The 20,287-nt window shown below is 36.4% G+C and overlaps 1 protein-coding gene across 1 annotated transcript in view; it reads right to left on the bottom strand.

The window, feature by feature from the left end:
• Positions 1-6,432: 6,432 nt before the first annotated feature.
• GluRIB (Glutamate receptor IB) overlaps positions 6,433-20,287 on the bottom strand; it is a 143,566-nt gene continuing 129,711 nt past the window's right edge. The window contains 1 exon segment of the mRNA XM_067792013.1: positions 6,433-6,845. Coding sequence (XP_067648114.1) covers positions 6,747-6,845 — 99 coding nt within the window. The 3' untranslated portion in view covers positions 6,433-6,746.

Here is a 20,287-nt window from a genome sequence, read left to right as displayed (position 1 = left end):
ATTGACGAATTACCGGAACTTAGATGCCACACCTGTTAAATATTTATAACTCTTAGTTAGATATTGTATGTACAAATTAAAAGCTTTTGTGCCATAAAAGTTTGCCGCCTGCACTTGTCTAACCATATTATGTTTTTGCGACAACTCGTAAGCTTTTATAGAACGCATACGAGCTTTGTTATTAATTGTGGTTTTTGTGGTATATAAATTCGAAAAAAAACTAAATAAACTTTATAACTGCGTTGTGAGGATATACTTTTTTACTTTGAGCTTGTTATACTATATCTTATTATATAGATTAAAACGTTATGATATGCGATAATTTTAACCTACACAGTATTTACTTTAGTTGTATTTGGAGTAAAATTTTTTTATATTGTAGGTTGCCATAATTGGCATATTGTTAAAATTGAGAACCTTACTTGAATATTCTACATATGACACAAAATCTCGAATAGATATGGAAATATGTTTTTAGTATTACGGCTGACACTTTGATCCATTTGTACCAAACACCGGCCTTTTCTTTACCATTTGGTCCCTTTTTTCTCGGCAACAAGTAAAAGTAAGAGAAATCCGCCTTGATTGGGACAAATTTTAGCACACTTTTTTTACTAAACTGCTACCTGATGCATACTGGCGTTACAATAGAAGTTCGAAGATATCGAAGACAAAGCACGAGAATAAATAGAGTAGAAAACAGTGCAAGTTACTTTAGGTTAGGTTTAAATGGCTAGTCTGAGTGGACCTCACATAAACAGAACGAGTCCATAGCGTTCCTACAATTGGCTCAACGAGCAAACTGAGAACTGCAAAATAAGTGGAAAAGATGGATTTGATGGTGAATGAGAAAAAACGAAATACCTGCTATCATCAAGCCAAAAGTCAGTGCATTTGCAACCACGCCACTATTGACATCCCGATTTTCGAAATAGTAAAATACTTCATTTATTTGGGAACCAGAATTAATACCAACAACAACATCGGCTTTGAAATGCAACGAAGAATCACTCATGCTTTAGACCGACTAGGCAATTGTAAAGTAGAATTCTCTCTAGGCAAACGAAAATCATGCTCTACAAGTCACTTAACAAACCCATCCTGCAGAAGCAAGGACCATGACAACATCAGATGTGGTGGCTCTGGAAGTGTTTGAGAGAAAAGTTCTTCCAAAGATTTTCAAACCTCTACGCATTAGCGACGGCGAGTACGGAAGAAAATTTAATGATGAGTTTTACGAACTTTGCGCCGACATCAGCGTAGTTTAGCGTATTAATCTTTAACTACTGAGGTGGTGGTAAATTTTACCCCTCGTTGTTTGTTTTCTCTCTTACTATCTTCAATTGAGCGCTATGAATTTCATTCTCTTGGTATCTTCTCTTTGTCTTATTAGTATTATTCAGTTGTGTTTGGACAGTCGTGGGTATTGTATAAGCAGACATATACCAGGGCTGGTGTCAAAATTACCGCTGGTCCGGGTTTACGTATTACATAATTTTACATATAACATAACATCATTTTTGTTTGTTTTCCTTTTTGTGATTATAATGTCATAAATTTGGCTGTGAAAAGTGCCTCTATGTGTTTTTGATTTTTTTTTTACAATTTTTTAAAGTTATGTTTGTGCCTTTTTTTAGTGTTAAGAAAAATGGCTCTGAAACAAAGTCCTTGTTTTGTTAAACTAGCAGTTCGATTACTTTAAATTTATTATTTTATTCATTTAAAAATGTGTTTTATTATTCCATTTAAAAACAAATAATTAAAAAAAAAAATTGTTTCGTTGACAAAAATTATTTATATATTATAAAGGGGTAAAATTTACCCCCACCACAATAACTACGCCCAAATATTTCACCTCAGTAGTTAAAGGCTAAAAGAAGTCGGCTACGCTCGCTAGGATATGTTATGCGAATAAAACATCATGCTCTGGCTAGGTGAGTATTTTTAACGGAATCCGCCTATGGAAGCAGGAAAAGAGGGCGGCCTAGGACCAAGTGTAAAATGATATCAATTCCCTGGGTGTGATTAATTGGCGTTAAACGGTAAAGAACCATTTAATTAAGTAAGTAAGCGTATTTAACTTTTGAAAGCTCAAGTAAATTATTACATAAATATAACTTACCATTTAGTTTTATTAATTTGCTTAAATCAAACAACACTGAAATTCTTTTATAAAGTTAGCACTTTTTATTTTCTTCATTCATTATTTATTTTACTGTGTTGTTGATTTATAATTATTGTTTACAATTATCAATATTATATTTTTTTTTAATTAGACAATAATATCTCAGATTACCGATAACAATATGCACCGACTAAGACAAGAAAATATTGTTTTTTTATTTTTTAATAAAAAAAAAAAAATATTACAATATGCCATTACATGCTTTCTTTTTTTAATACCGAATACATATACGCAAATTAAACTGACTGTTAACAAAATATTTGATATAAATTTTAAATATTCACGTATTATAATCGAATATTTAATTACATATTTTTATTATTCATGCATATATTTGATATATATATATAATAATTGAGTATAAAAAAACTAAGAACATACATATAATTTTTACTTATAAAACATATACTTATAGTTTTTGTGTTACGTAAGGTCTTCCGCAGGCAACTCGGCTCGTCGTCGCATCGTACTTTTACTGATATTGCTCAAATAGTAAGGATGGCGATACGCTTACAGTTCCGCGAACAATGTGACATACGATTGTCAAAGTACGAGTTGCCAAATTTCAAGGCGAATTCACTACCAAGTCGTGCTACCCCATCAGCTGATTGCTTCTTCTTGTTATTTTCCAAACGACGCCTCGGTACAAAAATATGTCAGTTAATATAGATCCATACTAAATTTCTTTTGACTTGAAATTCTTCTGCATGGCGAATCGGGTTGTATAGATTTGCCTTGGCATGTGTTGTGAAAATGTACGGCGATAAAGAAGATTTTAATTTGTTAAATTTGATTATTACAAGAAAAATTAAGCGTTTTACGTTTTATGTATATTAAAGGGGCCTTAATTTCACATAAAAATAGAAGATATTGTTTGGGTCACTTCGGGGCACTTCACACTCAGACGGCTCCAGATGTTACAGTCTTAAATCTATACAAGTGAGACGTTGATTGTTTCAATACGCCAACAGATTTCCAGCCATTAAAGTGCTGTGGGCGTGATTTGTCATGCCCAAGCTTTTCTCTAATATGTGCCATTTACTTTAAATAGGCTGCTAAGCTGGCGCCACGTTACACTTGGTAGGCTGAGCTAGTAATATTTCTATATTTTTTCTCTAAGTTCTCCCAAGTAACGATTAAGGGACAATTTTGGTTGAATGTGAATGGAAGCTAAGAGCCTTTTTCGAACGTCAAACCAACGGATTAAGTGTATCTGTAGGAAGTAAGAAGTTTCGATTTATAGAAACTAAACAAAAGCTCGGTGGTTTAAATGTTTTCTCCATTAGCTGAAAAAGGGATACAGCTCGATACAATTATCTTTCGTTGGTATATTTTATGGGTTTTTCTAGCTGTACCACCGCTGCGTGCTTCCATATTGCAGGAATATCAAAGAAGGACCGACAAACATGCGCCAGGTAGCTAAAGTCCCTTCCACCAATGTCTATTAACTTTGGAATGAATACGATTTAAATGCCCTTAAGTCGTTGGCCTTTTTGATGTCTTTCACAATATATTTGGCTGTGACGTTAATTGAATCAAAATGTGTTTCTGTTTGTGCATCACAAATTGTTAAAGCGTTTGAACTTAGCATCACTGTTTGGCTACAATTTACACGCAAAAGCGAGGAATTTTTCCTCGGCTTTTTATGTAGATCAGAACCAGCCGTGTGATTTTCATGGCAGGTCCTTTATTTAGAGACCCCGTGGACTGAGGGACCTCATTTGCTTGTACTTTTTTTGCAATTGAATAATTCAAGTGCATCCTCTCCGCAAATTTACTGGAGCCGCAATTGTAAGTTAGATTTTCTTAAACTAATAAATTTTCGATGTTCTCACTCAACGAAATAACCTGAACGATTAACTGAGAGGAATAAAGATATGTGGTCAGATGCTTGTGTCTGCATCAGTCGCTGGTTAACGCAGTTCATAAACTCTACTCTGAGGATTGAGATATGAATCAGGATGGCTGTTAGGTAAAAGTCTAGTTGAGGGGTCGACTGCTAATACGATACCAAAAATATCAAGAGAGGTGTCAAAAGACGCGTATATCCCATCAACTGATTGCTTCTTCTTGATATTTTCCATACAACGCTTTGGTTCAACATCAGTGTTTCTAAATAATTTAAAAAAATTATCACCGCTTTTTTTATGTATATTAACAAAAATTACACACTCTTATATACACAAACCTAAATAAATATGATTTGTTTGTCTATATCATTCAACTTATTGTTTTTTTAGTTGCCCTTATGTAGCTGTCATGTCATTATTACTTCTGTTTCCCGTTCTAATTTTTATTATTTCACTACCCAATATTCTGCGCTAACTTAGCTTAAAATTTAATAAATCTACGTATATTTCAATTCTAATTTAATTTATGTTGTTTACTTAATTACTTTTAAGTTTCGTGTTGAGTTTTTTAAATTTGTTTATTTCATTTTATTTATTTTTTATCTCCGTTTTGATTAAGTCAGTTATTTCTGTTATTACTAACTAGTGTTACTTTAAATTATGGATAAATGTGTTTTTTGTATATGCTTAAGTAAGAATGTGTGTGTTTGTATAATTTATAATTTTTTGTTTGTAAAACTTAAAATAAAAAAAAAAAAAATAAAGAAATCAGCTCTAAGCTCATTTAATGTAGTTTAATTTGCATGTTTTGAATTCTACTAATTTGATTAAATTTTTGTCAGAAAATATCATGGATATTTAATTGCCCTTGAAAAATATGCATACATATATCAGCAGCCGAGTGGAAAATCGCGCTATCTCGGTTGATGATTCCCTAAAGTACTTATTCCCTACAAAGGAGCAAAAGTTACCCGATGTAAGAATTTTTTATTTAATTCCATTGATTGGGATATTAACTATAACCTGTCTCATAAGAATAGTCAGAGAACTCTTGTGAATCTCATTTCAGCATGATTCTGCTGAAAATGTGGGTAATCTGCTCTTATTTAAGCACGCAAATTGATTAGTTTTTCTACACATTTAAATTAGGAAAAGTAGTCACTCATACGCTGGAAACTGTAACAGAACTTAATATACCTTTTCAGGCGGTGAACTTAGTTCGGTATTTTATTTTTGCATAGACAGGGTAATTTTCTTTGTTTCTAAAATATTTTGATTTTCAATTTACGGTTACCTCGAAACATAAAAACTCATATTTCAACCAAGAGTTTTGTTAGCCTTCCACGTCTTAATACAGTGTGGCGAATATAAGTAATTCCGGCACACCTCTATGCCGATCACGGTTGCCATGTTTTCATATGGGACCAAAATTCATGGAAAAAAGACCAAATTTGTGTTTTACTTTATTGGTATACAAACAACTTGGCACTTTACTACAGTGTCGTATTTGTTGTTAAATTAAAAATTTTAAGATGTGTCCTTGGTTTCCTATATAAAATTCTAATAAATATAGCCAAAATGAGACACTTTGAACCTATTGGTTTCCTTGGACTCATTGAACACGATTTTTAAGAGGTCGGATCTTTTTAATAGAGCGAATCACTGTTAAAACTATATAAATAACAAAGAGCTACTCTCAGGCTGAGCAGGTGGAACGGGCGTGAAACCGAACTTCACGGATATCTTGAATGAGTTTTCTCTATTTAAAAAACTTATAAACATTTATAGAAAAGGCTGGACATGGCAATAAATTTTGAACGAAGATACTTAAAAAAAGCAAGGGCAATCGTGTTAAATGCAATCTAAATAAAAATTTTATTAAATAATGGCTGCAGGAAAAATTGTTCGAATTTGCTATTATCGTACTAAGACGTTGTTGTTGTTTTTTCAACGAAAAAAAGAAAATTCTTCCTGAATTTGCATTAATTGATATAACTATTAAATAAATACACATTCCTTCCTGAACCAACAAAAAATCTCTCTAAAACTTAAAGTTAGATCCACTCGCAGAACGGAAAGTTATCTCTTTAACTCAGAACTAATTACAAAATTTGTCAAAATTATGTAAGTAAAACTCTTCATTTTAAGTTAACTCTGAGTTGAAAATATAACTTAACTGTCTGCAAGTGGGCCTTAATATTTAATTAAGAAACGCATTTTGAGAGAAATTTCGATTCTTTAGTATTGATCGACACTGTACATAGTATGTGGTTTAGTGTATGTGCTTATGAGTATAATACGTAAGACATTTATCATAAACATAAAAACTATGTTCCTTTGTTATGAATACACGAATGATTTTGTTACGGTTACCTCATCTTTAACTGCATTTCCATACAAGCGTACTCTTATTCTGTTGCTATAGAGGTTATCTAAGATTTTAGTTTCATTATTCATGCACTTAGTTATGTACTAATTTATCTGTATTATTTATATTTCTGTTATATACCGTATCTATGTTTATTTCGCATATGGATGATTTACATCGGGATTTCGCAACAGCCTACTATTCTGACTGTTAGGCATTGTTGTAGCACTTTTATCATGATTGCCTAATATCTTTTCCGTTTCTTGTCGACTATTGGCCATTATACGTCGAATATTGGTGCGCAGGTTGTACGTCAAAGGCGCAGTTACCACGCGTGTTCATGTCAAACTTGGCTGTGTGCATTCATGTGCATTGTTTCAGCCTATGATGCGGCACTCAATTGTCCAGCTGGATAATACTGCAAAGAGTCACAATTGAGGTACTGTTTGCACATTAGTAATGGATTTATAAATATATTTAAAATAAAACAAAACACACTTCTTAAAAAGTTGTATATATAATAAGGATATATCTAGATATATGTGCATATAAGTAAAGATTGTGCATAGGAAGATGTGGTAGAAGAGCCAGCAGATAGGAATTACACTTCGATAACGGAGCGGGTAGTGCTTGGCTTGGCAACCCATAACAAGATCGAAAGGGTGGTGAAGATTTTAATCATGACAGATTCCCTGTTATGCTACAAATTTCGAGCACAACGATCGTTGTGTTGCAAAAAATAATGTAACGAGTTCTGGGGATTTCTAAAAATTATGGACCTTCTGCCTTCTTCGAATCGCTGAACTGTCGAATAAATAACTCCAATACTAAGTATTGCAAAACGGTCTTTATATACACTACTTTGGGAGTAGTACAATTATACTTCAGTATCACATAATTCACAAAAACGTGCTTAAATCAAACTGATTAGTTTTGCGCTGCTTTTATACTCTATGTTTCCTCGTCCTCATATTTCTCAGAAGGTTTAAACGCTTCACCTTCTAGAATAGTTGTATCTTGGTTATTTAGTTATATATGTGAGTGTATGTGTGAGAACAAATCTTAGCTGATAACTACATGTGTGTACGTGATATATGTATCTCTTCACTCTGCTTCCGGTTTTTTTTTTGTTGTGATTATTTACTAACAGCATAGTGATGCTAATATTCGTCATAATATTATTCGATGGGTGCATAAGACTGAATTCCGTACCCCAATTTTGGACAATTGCTTATGTTGTTTTCCTACCAAAGACGGAGCAGATCTGTCATATATATTACCTAGACTACAGGTCCATTAGCTTAACGTAATTACTGATCAAAACGTTTGAGAAACTTCAACATGGATGGACAAGTGCTCTCCACAACACAACATACCTAGACCAAAAACGAGTCGTTGAAAATGGCACTGCATACGGTTATTAAAAATTTAGAAAAAGCCTTGAAATATAAAAATGACGGCTTAGAAGTCTTCTTATACATTGGCGGGGTTTTAAAAAATGCTTCAAAATGGCCGATCATGGATTGCCTTTATTATATTGACGCAGATATAGGCCTAACCAAATAAAGTCATGAAAGCAGTAGACAGGGACACGCTGCAGGGTGGGGTGTTATCACCTCTGCCGTGGACGCTGGCTATCAGCCAAGGACCAAAAAAACTTACGGCGTACGCAGTTGATGTTGCAGTTGTCCTAAGTTGGAAATACCTTGTAACAATTAGCTTTTTGATGGATCGGGCGCTTTGGTCTATACACGACTGGACATCTTATGTCGGGTTGATCGCAAATGCTCTTTTTTAGTAAGAGGTACAAGGTCCCATATTGGCCACCGTTTGGTTCCAAATGAATGGAAGGAGTAGGGTCTAAGTTATACTGTGCTTACCTGGAAATAAACAGATCGTACAAACAGCAAGATCACTGTCCAGTTTTTCAGACGGAAGTAGTAGCCGTGACTACATCAACAGAATGGCTAGACCAAACAAACTTAAACTGCAGCCGCCAAAATTTTTTTGCTGGCACTCAAGTAGCAACTAAGGCGATAATCTGGAACAGAAAATTATATCAAAAAGTATTAAAGCGTAAGAAAATCCTGAAAAGAATCGGCATAGGGAGAAGCATACATCTATATTGTGTCCCAGGACATATGGAGAAAGATGCGAATGAAAAGGCGGAAGTTTGCTACGTAAACGTCCCAATTCGGTTGGGAAGGATTAAGAAAAAGGCTTGTACATAAGCGCGGGCTGCAATGTCCAAGATCATGTGTGAGTCTTTAAACCTTATACAAATTAAGTTACTCCTATCATTAGAGAAGATGACATTACATTAATGACGGGTATTCTGATTGGAGACTTTTTTTGTCGTCACATTTTTTTAAATTGGCCAGTGATAGTAAATTTAGGAAGTGCAGGTTGAAGGACGAAATAATCTAACACATTTTGTGCTTGTGCTTTGCGCTTGCCAGGATAAGGCTTTAACTATTAGGAGCGATATAGCTGTCAGATCTAGTAGCAGCATATCGCAAATGTCCTTGAAAACTGCTTGTATTTACCAAGGGGGAAGGAAATTATATGTAAAATAAGTAATGGTTTTTGATACGGTTTCTCTTCTTTGGTCGTTAGACAAACCTTTGGTAACACTATGGGCTCTTTAAGTCTATATGAGGTCCTCACGGACCGGACAGTTCAATCTAACCTAACCCGTAAAATATATATATACCTTCTCAATAACATATCGACAGCTTTTCTGCAAAAAAGTTAAGTTATGTCGTTGACTTGCTGCTTATGATGAAGTTGAATACTTATAAAATGACGATTGTGTGTGTGCAAATCCTTCAATAATAAATAACTGCCTTTTACTCCTCTTACTTAAAGCTATCTCAATAGGAAAAATACTTTTGGCGCTATTTTACAAGATCATCTAGCGGTCAACATGGAATTGATGGTAGTTAGCATGGAAGCTTTGTTCTGTATACAGAGTTTGGCGTAATTTGGTAATTTTGTACTTCTTTCGTTTGACAAATGACACAAGCTGTTGACTCTATCTAAGACTGGTTAATTTACTATATGATATGGCAGTGAATCCTGTTTCTCATCTATGGAGTACTGAAAAAGTGTATTGCGCTAGACAATAATAAAATATCTTTCAACTGGTGTGCAATTTATTATTTACCTCGCAACCCTGGGGTAAGGAATTGTTAGAGGTTATCACAAAGATATTTTGTGAATGGAATGTAATAGCAAGAGCTTGCAAATTCCTTGGATATATGCCCTCTTTCGAAAAAACCGTAGATACTTTGTATGCATGTATACGACGGATTCGTCAAATAGTTGGCAACAGAATAACTAAGTAGGCTCAATGTGTATATAAAAACTAGTGCCTAGTCATTTCTCGGGCAAAAAATTCAATGGTACTAGTTTCGGAGACGTGCCGGATACATTTTCAGCAAAGGACATCACCAAAATCAGTAGCCCCCCCAAATTTTGGGAAGATATTCTATCAATACGAGAAGAAAGCAATGTTGAATAAAATAAGAAGTAGTAGTAGAAGAGAAAGTGGAAAGGGAAGAAAAAGGAGATGTAAAAGCTGCTGTAGCTGTATGAGTGAAACCACACATATAAAGAAAGAGATACGATGTTGTAGAATTATAAGCAGAAGTAGAAAAAAAGAAGAATAAAAAGAATAATAATAAATTAGTGGTAGAAGGATAAAGGAAAATAAAAGAGAAGGAGAAAAATGATGACAAGAAGAAGTTTCAGGAAAATTGAAATTAATAATTAGAGAAAATAGAGGGAAAGAAGATACTAGGTTGGGTTAGGTTAGGTGGTAACTGCCCTAATAGGGTAATATCACTTGGACAACACGAAGGGCCGTTAGGATACTACATACAAATAACGGTGACGTAGTTATAGCTTCTTAGAGAATCGTCGAGGGTAAATCCTCTGCTATAGCAGGATGGGGTTTCCAGTATATTGAGACGTATCGCATGGATTTCCATTGGAATGTGTACTGTCAACACTCTAATGACCATTGATAGATGAGCCTTAGTGAAACCAGTTATTTAGGCTACCCTGCAAGAGGTGGTATCCGCTCAACGTTTGTTGAGCTTTCTCACCTATGGAAGAGTAAACCACAACGAGTGAGAAAGCGATAAGAAAAGAAGAATACGAAAAAAGAGAGAAAGAAAAAGTGCACATTATAAAAAATATTCCAGAAGTTTGGCGAAGGCAATGGCAACACTCCAGCGTGCCGGCCTACTAACCAAAGGACCTGAGTTTAAGGCACGTGCAGATCAAAAACATAAAATACAAGCAGTTCAAGGGTATTTCCACTATTTATAATGTTCTCAACGAAATAAAGAAGTAGAAGGCGAAATGGGAGAGAGAGGCTCGACCTAGATCTTAGATTTTTGCTTACTTGTAGGCTCATTAGCTATATCATGGCTAAAAATACAACTCAATTTTACAAGCTTTAGCTATTCGAACGAGTTACGTAACAAAGTTTCCTTAACCAATAAGAGTTGTTATTTGTAGCAAACCATATCAAAGTTGGCCACTAAATTGATACCTCATTACCACGCACCTGCTTCAATATGCAAATAGAACTCAAATATTAACCACAGATTGTTGGCTACAATGGCTACTATATGTATGTATGTACATATTATGTGGCACTATCATATCATGTGGAATTATCACTTCTAATTACGTATATATGTGCGAGTGTATGTACGAAAGTGGTAAGTATGTGTTAATATTGTGCAGACGTAGCGGAAATATAAATGGACATCATTCAATAGGACCTATACAGCCTACCACAGCACGGCTATACAGTATACCACAGCTTCTTAATTTATGTATGCAATTGAGCCACATATGATAAGCAGGACTCGTTTCAGGCTAGTAAACTTAGCGATATGCTGCTTCTACGAAGGTTGGGTCAACATTTGTGTTTTTTTTTTTGTAGATTTTGCACAACATTCCTTTGTAATTATCTTTTTCAATTCGGTTTTATCAGTCATCATAAGCGGCAGATATAGCGTTAGCAGCTGCAACAAGGCTTAAACCCTCCGGGCAACTTGAGTGCAGGCCTTATAGTCATAGCAGTATATCGCCATCTAAAATAGGAGGAACGGACTACATGGTCCCGTAGCTGAGCTTCGAGGGACATCTTGGGGCCACAATAGAGACGGAGGGTAGGCGAAGAGTACAGAACATATGTGAGCGCGGCTTAGTTTTTGAAAACCTTTTCTGATAGAAATATTCATAGGTGTGTCCTAAATCAGAAAGGTAGGTAGTTAGCTTCATTGGCCGTCATATGGTTAAAGTTACAAAACATAATTGAGTGGCAACCCCTGTGGCAAACGGTCTAACTGCGTGCATGATGGGTTTGAGAAAGGAGGAGATATAGACGAGAGCACGATCGATTTCCGCAAAATTGATCTCGTTCTTTCTGGTTGGAGATATGAAGCTGTAAAGACGTTCTCGTGAGTTAATTTTTTTATTGTCCACGGTGCATGGTCACCAAGTAACGCGGTCATTGGTAAACGAAAAAAAAAATAATTCTTAAGAAAAAATTTTAATAAAACGGAAAAAAAAAAATAATAAACCGCGGCTATTAAAAGTAATAATTAATCCCTAGTGCTGGAAAGGAGTTCCTCGGCGTTCCTGAAGCAGCGAAATGGACAAATTTCATCAGTCTACGGACAGAACCACGTGCCACCCAAGAGTTCCCTCAGGTTTTAGTTGTTTGGGCGATTTTAAGACTAGCTTTTAAACTAATTTAATGTGAACCTAAAACTAAAAGGCTAATTTAAATTTAACTTAAACTACCCTAAAAGTTGTCTTAACATTACCTTAATGTTACCTAAAAACCTATATTGATATAAGTGTACATAAAAGAAAATGAAAATGTAGAAAAACCTCAACAGCAATAGAAAAAAAAAGCGGAAACAATTAAAAATTTAATATAATTTTCATTAAAAGTTTACAATTATCGAAACAAAAACACTTTAACTTATTTTCCGCTATGAAAGTGAATATATTCCTCGGCATCTAAACATGTGCACAAATGCATATAAGTATATAAATACATGGGTATAGAAGAAAAAAAAAAAATGGAAATTTGACTAAATTAACTTAAGCGAACGAAAGCAAAGGGCATAGGAGTAAAAATACAATAAAGTTTCTTATATAAAATTCGTAATATTGGGTCTTAAAACCAAATACCTATATATTACTTTAAAATATTGCTATTTCAAGGTGATTTCATGAGACGCTCCCTATCAAAAGGAGGTAACTCAGTTTTTTAAAATCCACCATAAAATGATTATTTGGCAACGTCTAAATCTGTAAAGTAAAGTTAGGAGCAATTAACAAGACAAATGTATTTAATATAAAGTTGTTTCTTCTTTCACATCCAAATTAATTTGGTGTTGATTTCTCAAAAGGGGTTATCTTGCAATATACTCCCTAATTATGTTTAAGAGTAAATTACGTTTAAAATTAAACAAGAAACCCTAATTTGGTAGCGCCATGCTTTCCACTAGCAAAGCGAATTGTAGGTATTTTAGTTTTTAATCAACGATTGGTGGGTTCCTTGTAAAAAGATAGAACTTAAAAACAATGTAACTGATAGCAATAATAAAGAAAATATAAAAGAAAATATATATACATATATATATATATATACCTACTTAATTAAATGAGAATTAACTAATGAAAGCTTAGACCTGTTCAAAAAAAAGAGAAAAAAAAAAAAAAAAAAACCCCCCATGAGATAGGGTATTGTCATTTTCTGGTTGCAACGAGAATTTACGCATATACATATATGTGATTAGTAAAAGAAAACGCGCAAAATTCTGATAAGAATTCAAAGTAAAGTTAAAACTTGTGAGAGAAGAGAGAATTTACCTATTCATTTATCTAGCAACGGAACTCACGGGCGCCTGCTGACAACGTTGGAGGTCATGGTAAGTACTCTTTAACTGATTCTCTCTTAATTTTGCTTTTCATTTACAATGCGTTTGTGGAAATAGAGTCGCGTATGGAGGGAAATAAAGTAAAGAAATTTAAGTTTTTGCACATACATAAGAGAGTGCTCGCGATACTCTCCTTCTATTTTATAACTATCGGCATAGTTATAACTATTTGTCGTTGCCACTACTAAAGTTTTTTTTTCTCTTTGAGGTATTTTTTTTTCTTTCTTCGATTCCAATTAGAATTACATACATACATTATAACATATTCATTAGTTCTGTTTCTGTTTAAAATTGTAAATTAGGAATGCATAGCGTAATGCGTATGTATGTAACTTAATTTATAAATGTTGATAAATATCCCGAATGTATTAGGGATGCTCGAAAATGTTAATTTAAAACCTCTGAAATATTGTTCAGCGATTTGACTAAATTTAAAGCAACATTTATATACGTACATATAAAACTTGAATAAATATGTAATTGAATTGTAACATTTTAAAATGAATCGGTGCTAATTTTTTTATTTAAAAAGGATGTGAGGTGATCTAGGTCTTCTTTAGGTATGGTTGGGTTTAGGGATTAACGTCAAAAAAAAAAAAAATATTTCTCATGGTTGGGTAGGAGGAGAGAAAGGAAGCGGCTTTATTGCTTCCCGGGTTCGATCGGCTGCATCACCGGTTTATTCCGTTTCCGGTTGTCTGTCTTATCTTTAGGGATTTTCGGGGTTAAAGTGTTTAGATTTTTTTGCCTGGTTCTATTCAAATATGTGCATGAATTTCTTTTGTGTGTTAGGTTGACCCCTGTACACATGTGACAAGCAAGGACCACCCCAACCCGGCGAGCTCAGACCTGGTTTTAGCTAGCATGCACGCTTCGTCACGTACAGGACCTCGTCAGAGGTAGCTTAGTCTGGTTAACTCCATCACAATAAATGGCGTCCAAGTGTGGGGCCCCTAAGAGGTTTATCTCTTGAGGTCCTTTATAAAATTTGTATTTTTTTTTGGAAATTTGCTCTTGATTTGGAATTTAGTATCAACGATAGCTTTGGCCTATTTACTAACCAATTAAGAAGAACTTCTAGTTTTCAGTTGATTGGAGGTGTTTGGAATTAGGAAGAGTTAACTTAAATTAGTTAATCTAACCTTTCGCAATCTAATCGAATTATTATAAACATATATTTTCTTTTAATTCTGATGTCATGACTTGGAATTGGGGCAACTGGGGTTTCACCGGTTCCGTAACCAGTCAAGCAACAAACTAATGTCGAGGGGGGGTAAAATAAATTCATATAATGTGGAAATATCAGTCAAACACTGCTTTGAGTGTTAATACCGGTTATAAAGAATTTATTTTAATTCAATTTAATAGTTAATTTAAACGGGAATGCTAGATCGAACCAATATTTTCTACGGATGAAGGCTTAACTAGAATCACTCTCACATCCTTTTTTATTCAGATGCGGAAAGCTACTTAGTACAACAATTTATATTTCATTCTTTTACATTAAATTTGCAAAGAGCAGGGTGTAAAATTTAGAGAAGCAAAAAAAAAAAAAAAATTTTTTTTTGATTAGTTGATTTTTTTTGGTTAGAAAATAATAATGGCAGTTCGGCATAGCTCTGATGATTTAGTGAACTTAAATGGTCAGTATGGAATATGTACCATTTGTAACGAGGAAATCTCCGAAGAGAATGGTTGCATGACTCCTTGCCAACATATATTCCATCGAGCTTGCATAACTAGGTGGTTGACTGAAAATAATGCTTGTCCTTTATGTAGGCGCTCGTGTGAAACCGAATCTTTAAAAAGTTTCAACGAGCAAGATCCAACAACAAGTTTAGATGCTTCTACTAGTCAAGGTGCAATACCAAGACGAGAGGGTCCGTTGACAAGGTCTAGGGGTAACGAATTGTCGTCAAATACTCGTATACCGAACCAGGGGAATTGGCGTGGTAGGAATCGTGGAAATCATACACGAAGTCCGCAACCCTCAGGTCAGGGTGTTAATCAAAAGCATATGCGGAGTATGTTAGAAGAGTCCTTCAGGGAATACGAAGAACGTGCATCTAGACAAATACGAGAGGAGATCAGTAGGGCAGTAGCAGACTCTCTTGGAAGTAACTTGAGTAACCTGAATTTGAACGCGTCGCGTCCCGGTACTGAAAACCATCGAGTAGTAGGTGAAAATGGGTTACCTTCTGTTCACGAAAATCGCGAGAACGTGAATGCTGTACGTTTTCGTTCTAATGGGGATACTCTTCCAGTATCTGTAGCTGCGAAGATAGTTTCCGGTTGGAAACTATCATTTGACGGGTCGCTCGATAGCATTACGGTAGATGAGTTTATATATAGGGTTAACGCTTTAACTCGGTCTACTCTTCGTGGGGATTTCAATATATTATGTCAAAACATTCATGTGCTGTTTGAAGGCAAGGCCAAACGCTGGTTCTGGCGTTATCATCGTTCAGCAAACGCACTTGATTGGGCAGACATATGCGATGACATGCGTAGATACTTCAAAGATTTTAGAACAGATTTCGATATATTAGAGACTATTCGTAATAGGAAGCAGAAAAGTGGGGAATCGTTTGAGACCTATCTTGATTCGATTATGAATATAGCAGACGGATTGCGTAGACCTTTAACTGAACACGAGATGGTTGAAACTATTATACGGAATTTACAACCTGACATTCGTTTAGAGCTTTTGCATCTGGATATTCGCACTATATCCGAGCTGCGAAGATCCTGTCGACGACGCGAAAATCTTTTCGCTGAGATGCAAGGAAAATCTCAACAAACGAGGCCGTTTTATGGGCAACGAAGGCAGGTAGCAGAGGTGGAAGAAGTTGAATTAGAAGAAGTTTCGGCTCTCGATAGCAACCATGTTCCCAATTCAGTGGAACCTAGAAAGTGTTGGAACTGTGACGAACTTGGACACGACTATAAAAAGTGTATCAAACCTAGGCGCGTTTTCTGTTACGGCTGCGGGCTGATCGCGTTCTTCTTACCGAATTGTCCTAAATGTAACAGTTCGGAAAACAGAGTGAGGGATGTCGGCAACAGGAGCAGACATCCCAACTGACAATCGGGTGCCGAGAATCGAACATTCCTGTAACCATCCTTAAAAATGATAGACAAGTTTCCAGACCTATTCCACCGTTGTTCCCGATTAAACCACTCCATCAAAGACTTTTAGCTTACCGACAAACACGAGAAGAGATCTTTAAACGTACTCGATCTGCGGAGAGAGCACGTAAGTTTTGGTCGACAATAAAGTCGAAACAAAAGAGTTTAAGTTCCATTTCTCAAATCTTCCAACAAGCAAATGATCTTAGACCATATGCTTCAGTAACTATTTTTAATAAAACCTACCTTGGATTGCTTGATTCAGGAGCGTCAGTTAGTTGTATCGGTGCTGATTTAGCAACTGAGCTGTTAGCTGAAGACAAAGGCGTTAAAAGGATACGGTCATGTGTTCGAACAGCAGACGGTTCTAGACAAGATGTGGCGGGTATAATAAAACTCAACGTGACGTACAAGTCTGAGTCGCATCTGATCGAATTTTATTTAATCCCTTCTCTGGTTCAAAATCTATACCTTGGAATAGACTTTTGGAAGGCATTTAAGATCACAGTAAATGTTATTAGCGAAGTTAGTATAGGTGGATCAGTTCCCAATAGACACGCTTTAAATTGCCAACAGGAATCTATCCTTAACTCTGCTATAGCATGTTTTCCAAGTTTTGAAGTACACGGTCTCGGCAAAACCTCACTGGTGGAGCATGCCATCGATGTTGGTGAATCTAAACCCGTCAAGCAACGGCATTTTCCGATTTCGCCTGCAGTAGAGAAACTGATGTGCGACGAAATCGACCGTATGCTATCGCTTGGGGTTATAGAGGAGTCCAATAGTCCGTGGTCTTCACCAGTGGTTTTAGTTCGTAAACCTGGAAAGGTGCGACTTTGCTTAGACAGTAGAAAGCTTAATGCTCTTACAGTGAAAGACGCGTATCCTCTGCCACACATCGAGGGTATATTGTCCAGGTTACCACGAGCGGAATTCATTTCTAGTCTGGACCTGAAAGATGCCTTCTGGCAAATCCCTCTAGAAATGAATTCTCGCGAAAAAACGGCTTTCACAGTGCCAAATCGACCACTATACCAATACACTGTGATGCCGTTCGGCCTGTGCAATGCACCCCAAACGATGTGTAGGTTGATGGATCGCGTTATCCCATACAATCTTAAAGAGAATGTTTTCGTTTACTTAGACGATCTGCTTCTGCTGTCCGAGAGTTTCGAAGATCACATTAAGTTACTTAGAGAAGTTGCCGCTCACATCCGCAAAGCTGGTCTTACGATAAATATCGCAAAAAGCAAGTTTTGCTTAAACGAGGTGCGCTACCTAGGCTACGTTGTTGGGAAAGGAACACTAAGGACAGACATTGAAAAAGTATCAGCTATAGCAGACTACCCGGTACCAAAAACTGTGAAGCAACTTCGCAGATTTTTGGGCATGGTAGGCTGGTATAGAAGGTTCATTCGCAATTTTGCTGAGGTAACGCATTCCTTGACCGAACTGCTGAAAAAGGCAAAGACTTTTACCTGGTCAGACGAAGCGCAACGGTCTTTTGACGACATTAGAGACAAGCTTACGACTGCACCTTTCTTAGCCAATCCTAACTTTAAAAAACCGTTCATTATTCAATGCGACGCTAGCGATCATGGCGTGGGTGCCGTTCTAGCGCAAGAGAATGATGAAGGCGTAGAGGTACCCATTGCGTATATGTCACAAAAGTTAAATAAGGCTCAACAAAATTATTCCGTGACAGAACGTGAGTGTTTGGCGGCAGTACTGGCTATTAAAAAGTTCCGAGCGTATGTGGAAGGGCAACAATTTACAGTAATAACTGATCATGCGAGTTTGCGCTGGTTGATGAACCAAACCGACTTAAGTGGACGTTTGGCCAGGTGGGCGTTAAAGTTTCAGGGGTTTGATTTCACTATTGAGCACAGGAAAGGCAGTGCTAATGTTGTACCCGACGCTCTTTCACGCGTTCACTGCGAGGATGAGATAGTTGCGGTCATTGAGATAGATTATGCACCAGACATCGATCTAGCTTCAGAAGCGTTTGATGAACCAGAGTATGTTGAACTGAAGGTGAAATTGTTAGAGAATTCAGAAAAGTATCCCGACTTCAAAATCTCAGATAAATTCATTTATCATCGTACTGAGTTCTATTCCGGCGATTCGGTTGAGGAGAATGCTACATGGAAATTGGTTGTTCCGAAATCTCTTCGAACAGAGGTTTTGAAGCAGGCGCATGACATTCCCACTAGCGCACATGGAGGTGTAACTAAAACGGTAGAAAGGGTGCGTCGTTACTTCTATTGGCCCGGTTTATACCGATCAGTGAAAGAATATGTGAACAACTGAAAGGTGTGTAAAATGACTAAGTACCCTACCAATGTTTTACGTCCACCAATGGGAAAGATTAAACCCGTAGAACGGATATTTCAACGCCTATATGTTGATATAATCGGTCCCTTTCCCAGATCGAAAAATGGATTTATAGGCATTCTGGTTGTTTTGGATCACCTATCTAAATTCAGTTTCCTGTGCCCCTTAAAGAAGTTCACGACAAGTGCAATTGTAAGGTTTATGAAGGAGCAAGTCTTTGATGTGTTTGGTGTACCGGAATTTGTGGTAAGCGACAATGGTAGTCAGTTTCGGTCGAAGGAGTTCGATGCGTTTTTGACAAAGTGTGGGGTCAAGCATACGCTGACTGCGGTGTATTCGCCTCAGAGCAACGCTTCAGAGCGCTTGAATCGCTCCATAAATGCGGCCTTGAGGGCGTACATACAAAGCGATCAGCGAGAATGGGACTGCCACCTTAGCAGCATAAATGCGGCACTTCGGAACTCCTTCCACCAATCGATAGGTTATAGTCCTTATTTTGTTTTATTTGGGCAACATATGGTGATGCACGGCGATTCTTATGAACTTTTGAAGAATATTGAAATGACCACTGAGGGCATAGCAGAAACCAATCAAACACGTGCCGACAAACTTTTGGATATTCGAGATATTGTTAGGCAAAACCTGAAAAGAGCACATGATCGCAATGAATATCATTATAACCTACGGTCACGGGAAATAACATACGAATCAGGGCAAGAGATTTTACGTAGGAACTTTGCACAAAGCAATATGGCGAAGCAATTTAATTCAAAGCTTTCGAAAACATTTCTCAGGGCTAGGGTTCGAGAAAAGCTGGGTTCGTCATACTATGTTTTGGAAGACTTAGACGAGAAGATCTTAGGTACATATCATGCGAAGGATATGCAGCCATGCTAATTTACCGCCCTTTTCAGCTCCCGTGCAAAATATATGCTCCACATAGTTTACCCGGAACCTGATTTGTGAGCGCGGCTTAGTTTTTGAAAACCTTTTCTGATAGAAATATTCATAGGTGTGTCCTAAATCAGAAAGGTAGGTAGTTAGCTTCATTGGCCGTCATATGGTTAAAGTTACAAAACATAATTGAGTGGCAACCCCTGTGGCAAACGGTCTAACTGCGTGCATGATGGGTTTGAGAAAGGAGGAGATATAGACGAGAGCACGATCGATTTCCGCAAAATTGATCTCGTTCTTTCTGGTTGGAGATATGAAGCTGTAAAGACGTTCTCGTGAGTTAATTTTTTTATTGTCCACGGTGCATGGTCACCAAGTAACGCGGTCATTGGTAAACGAAAAAAAAATAATTCTTAAGAAAAAATTTTAATAAAACGGAAAAAAAAAATAATAAACCGCGGCTATTAAAAGTAATAATTAATCCCTAGTGCTGGAAAGGAGTTCCTCGGCGGTCCTGAAGCAGCGAAATGGACAAATTTCATCAGTCTACGGA

This window comes from Eurosta solidaginis, chromosome 5 (genome assembly GCF_040869045.1).
Source record: "Eurosta solidaginis isolate ZX-2024a chromosome 5, ASM4086904v1, whole genome shotgun sequence".
In the NCBI taxonomy this organism is placed as follows: Eukaryota; Metazoa; Arthropoda; class Insecta; order Diptera; family Tephritidae; genus Eurosta; species Eurosta solidaginis.
Note: the sequence above shows the minus strand (reverse complement) of the source record. Positions and strands in the feature narration are given on the sequence as shown.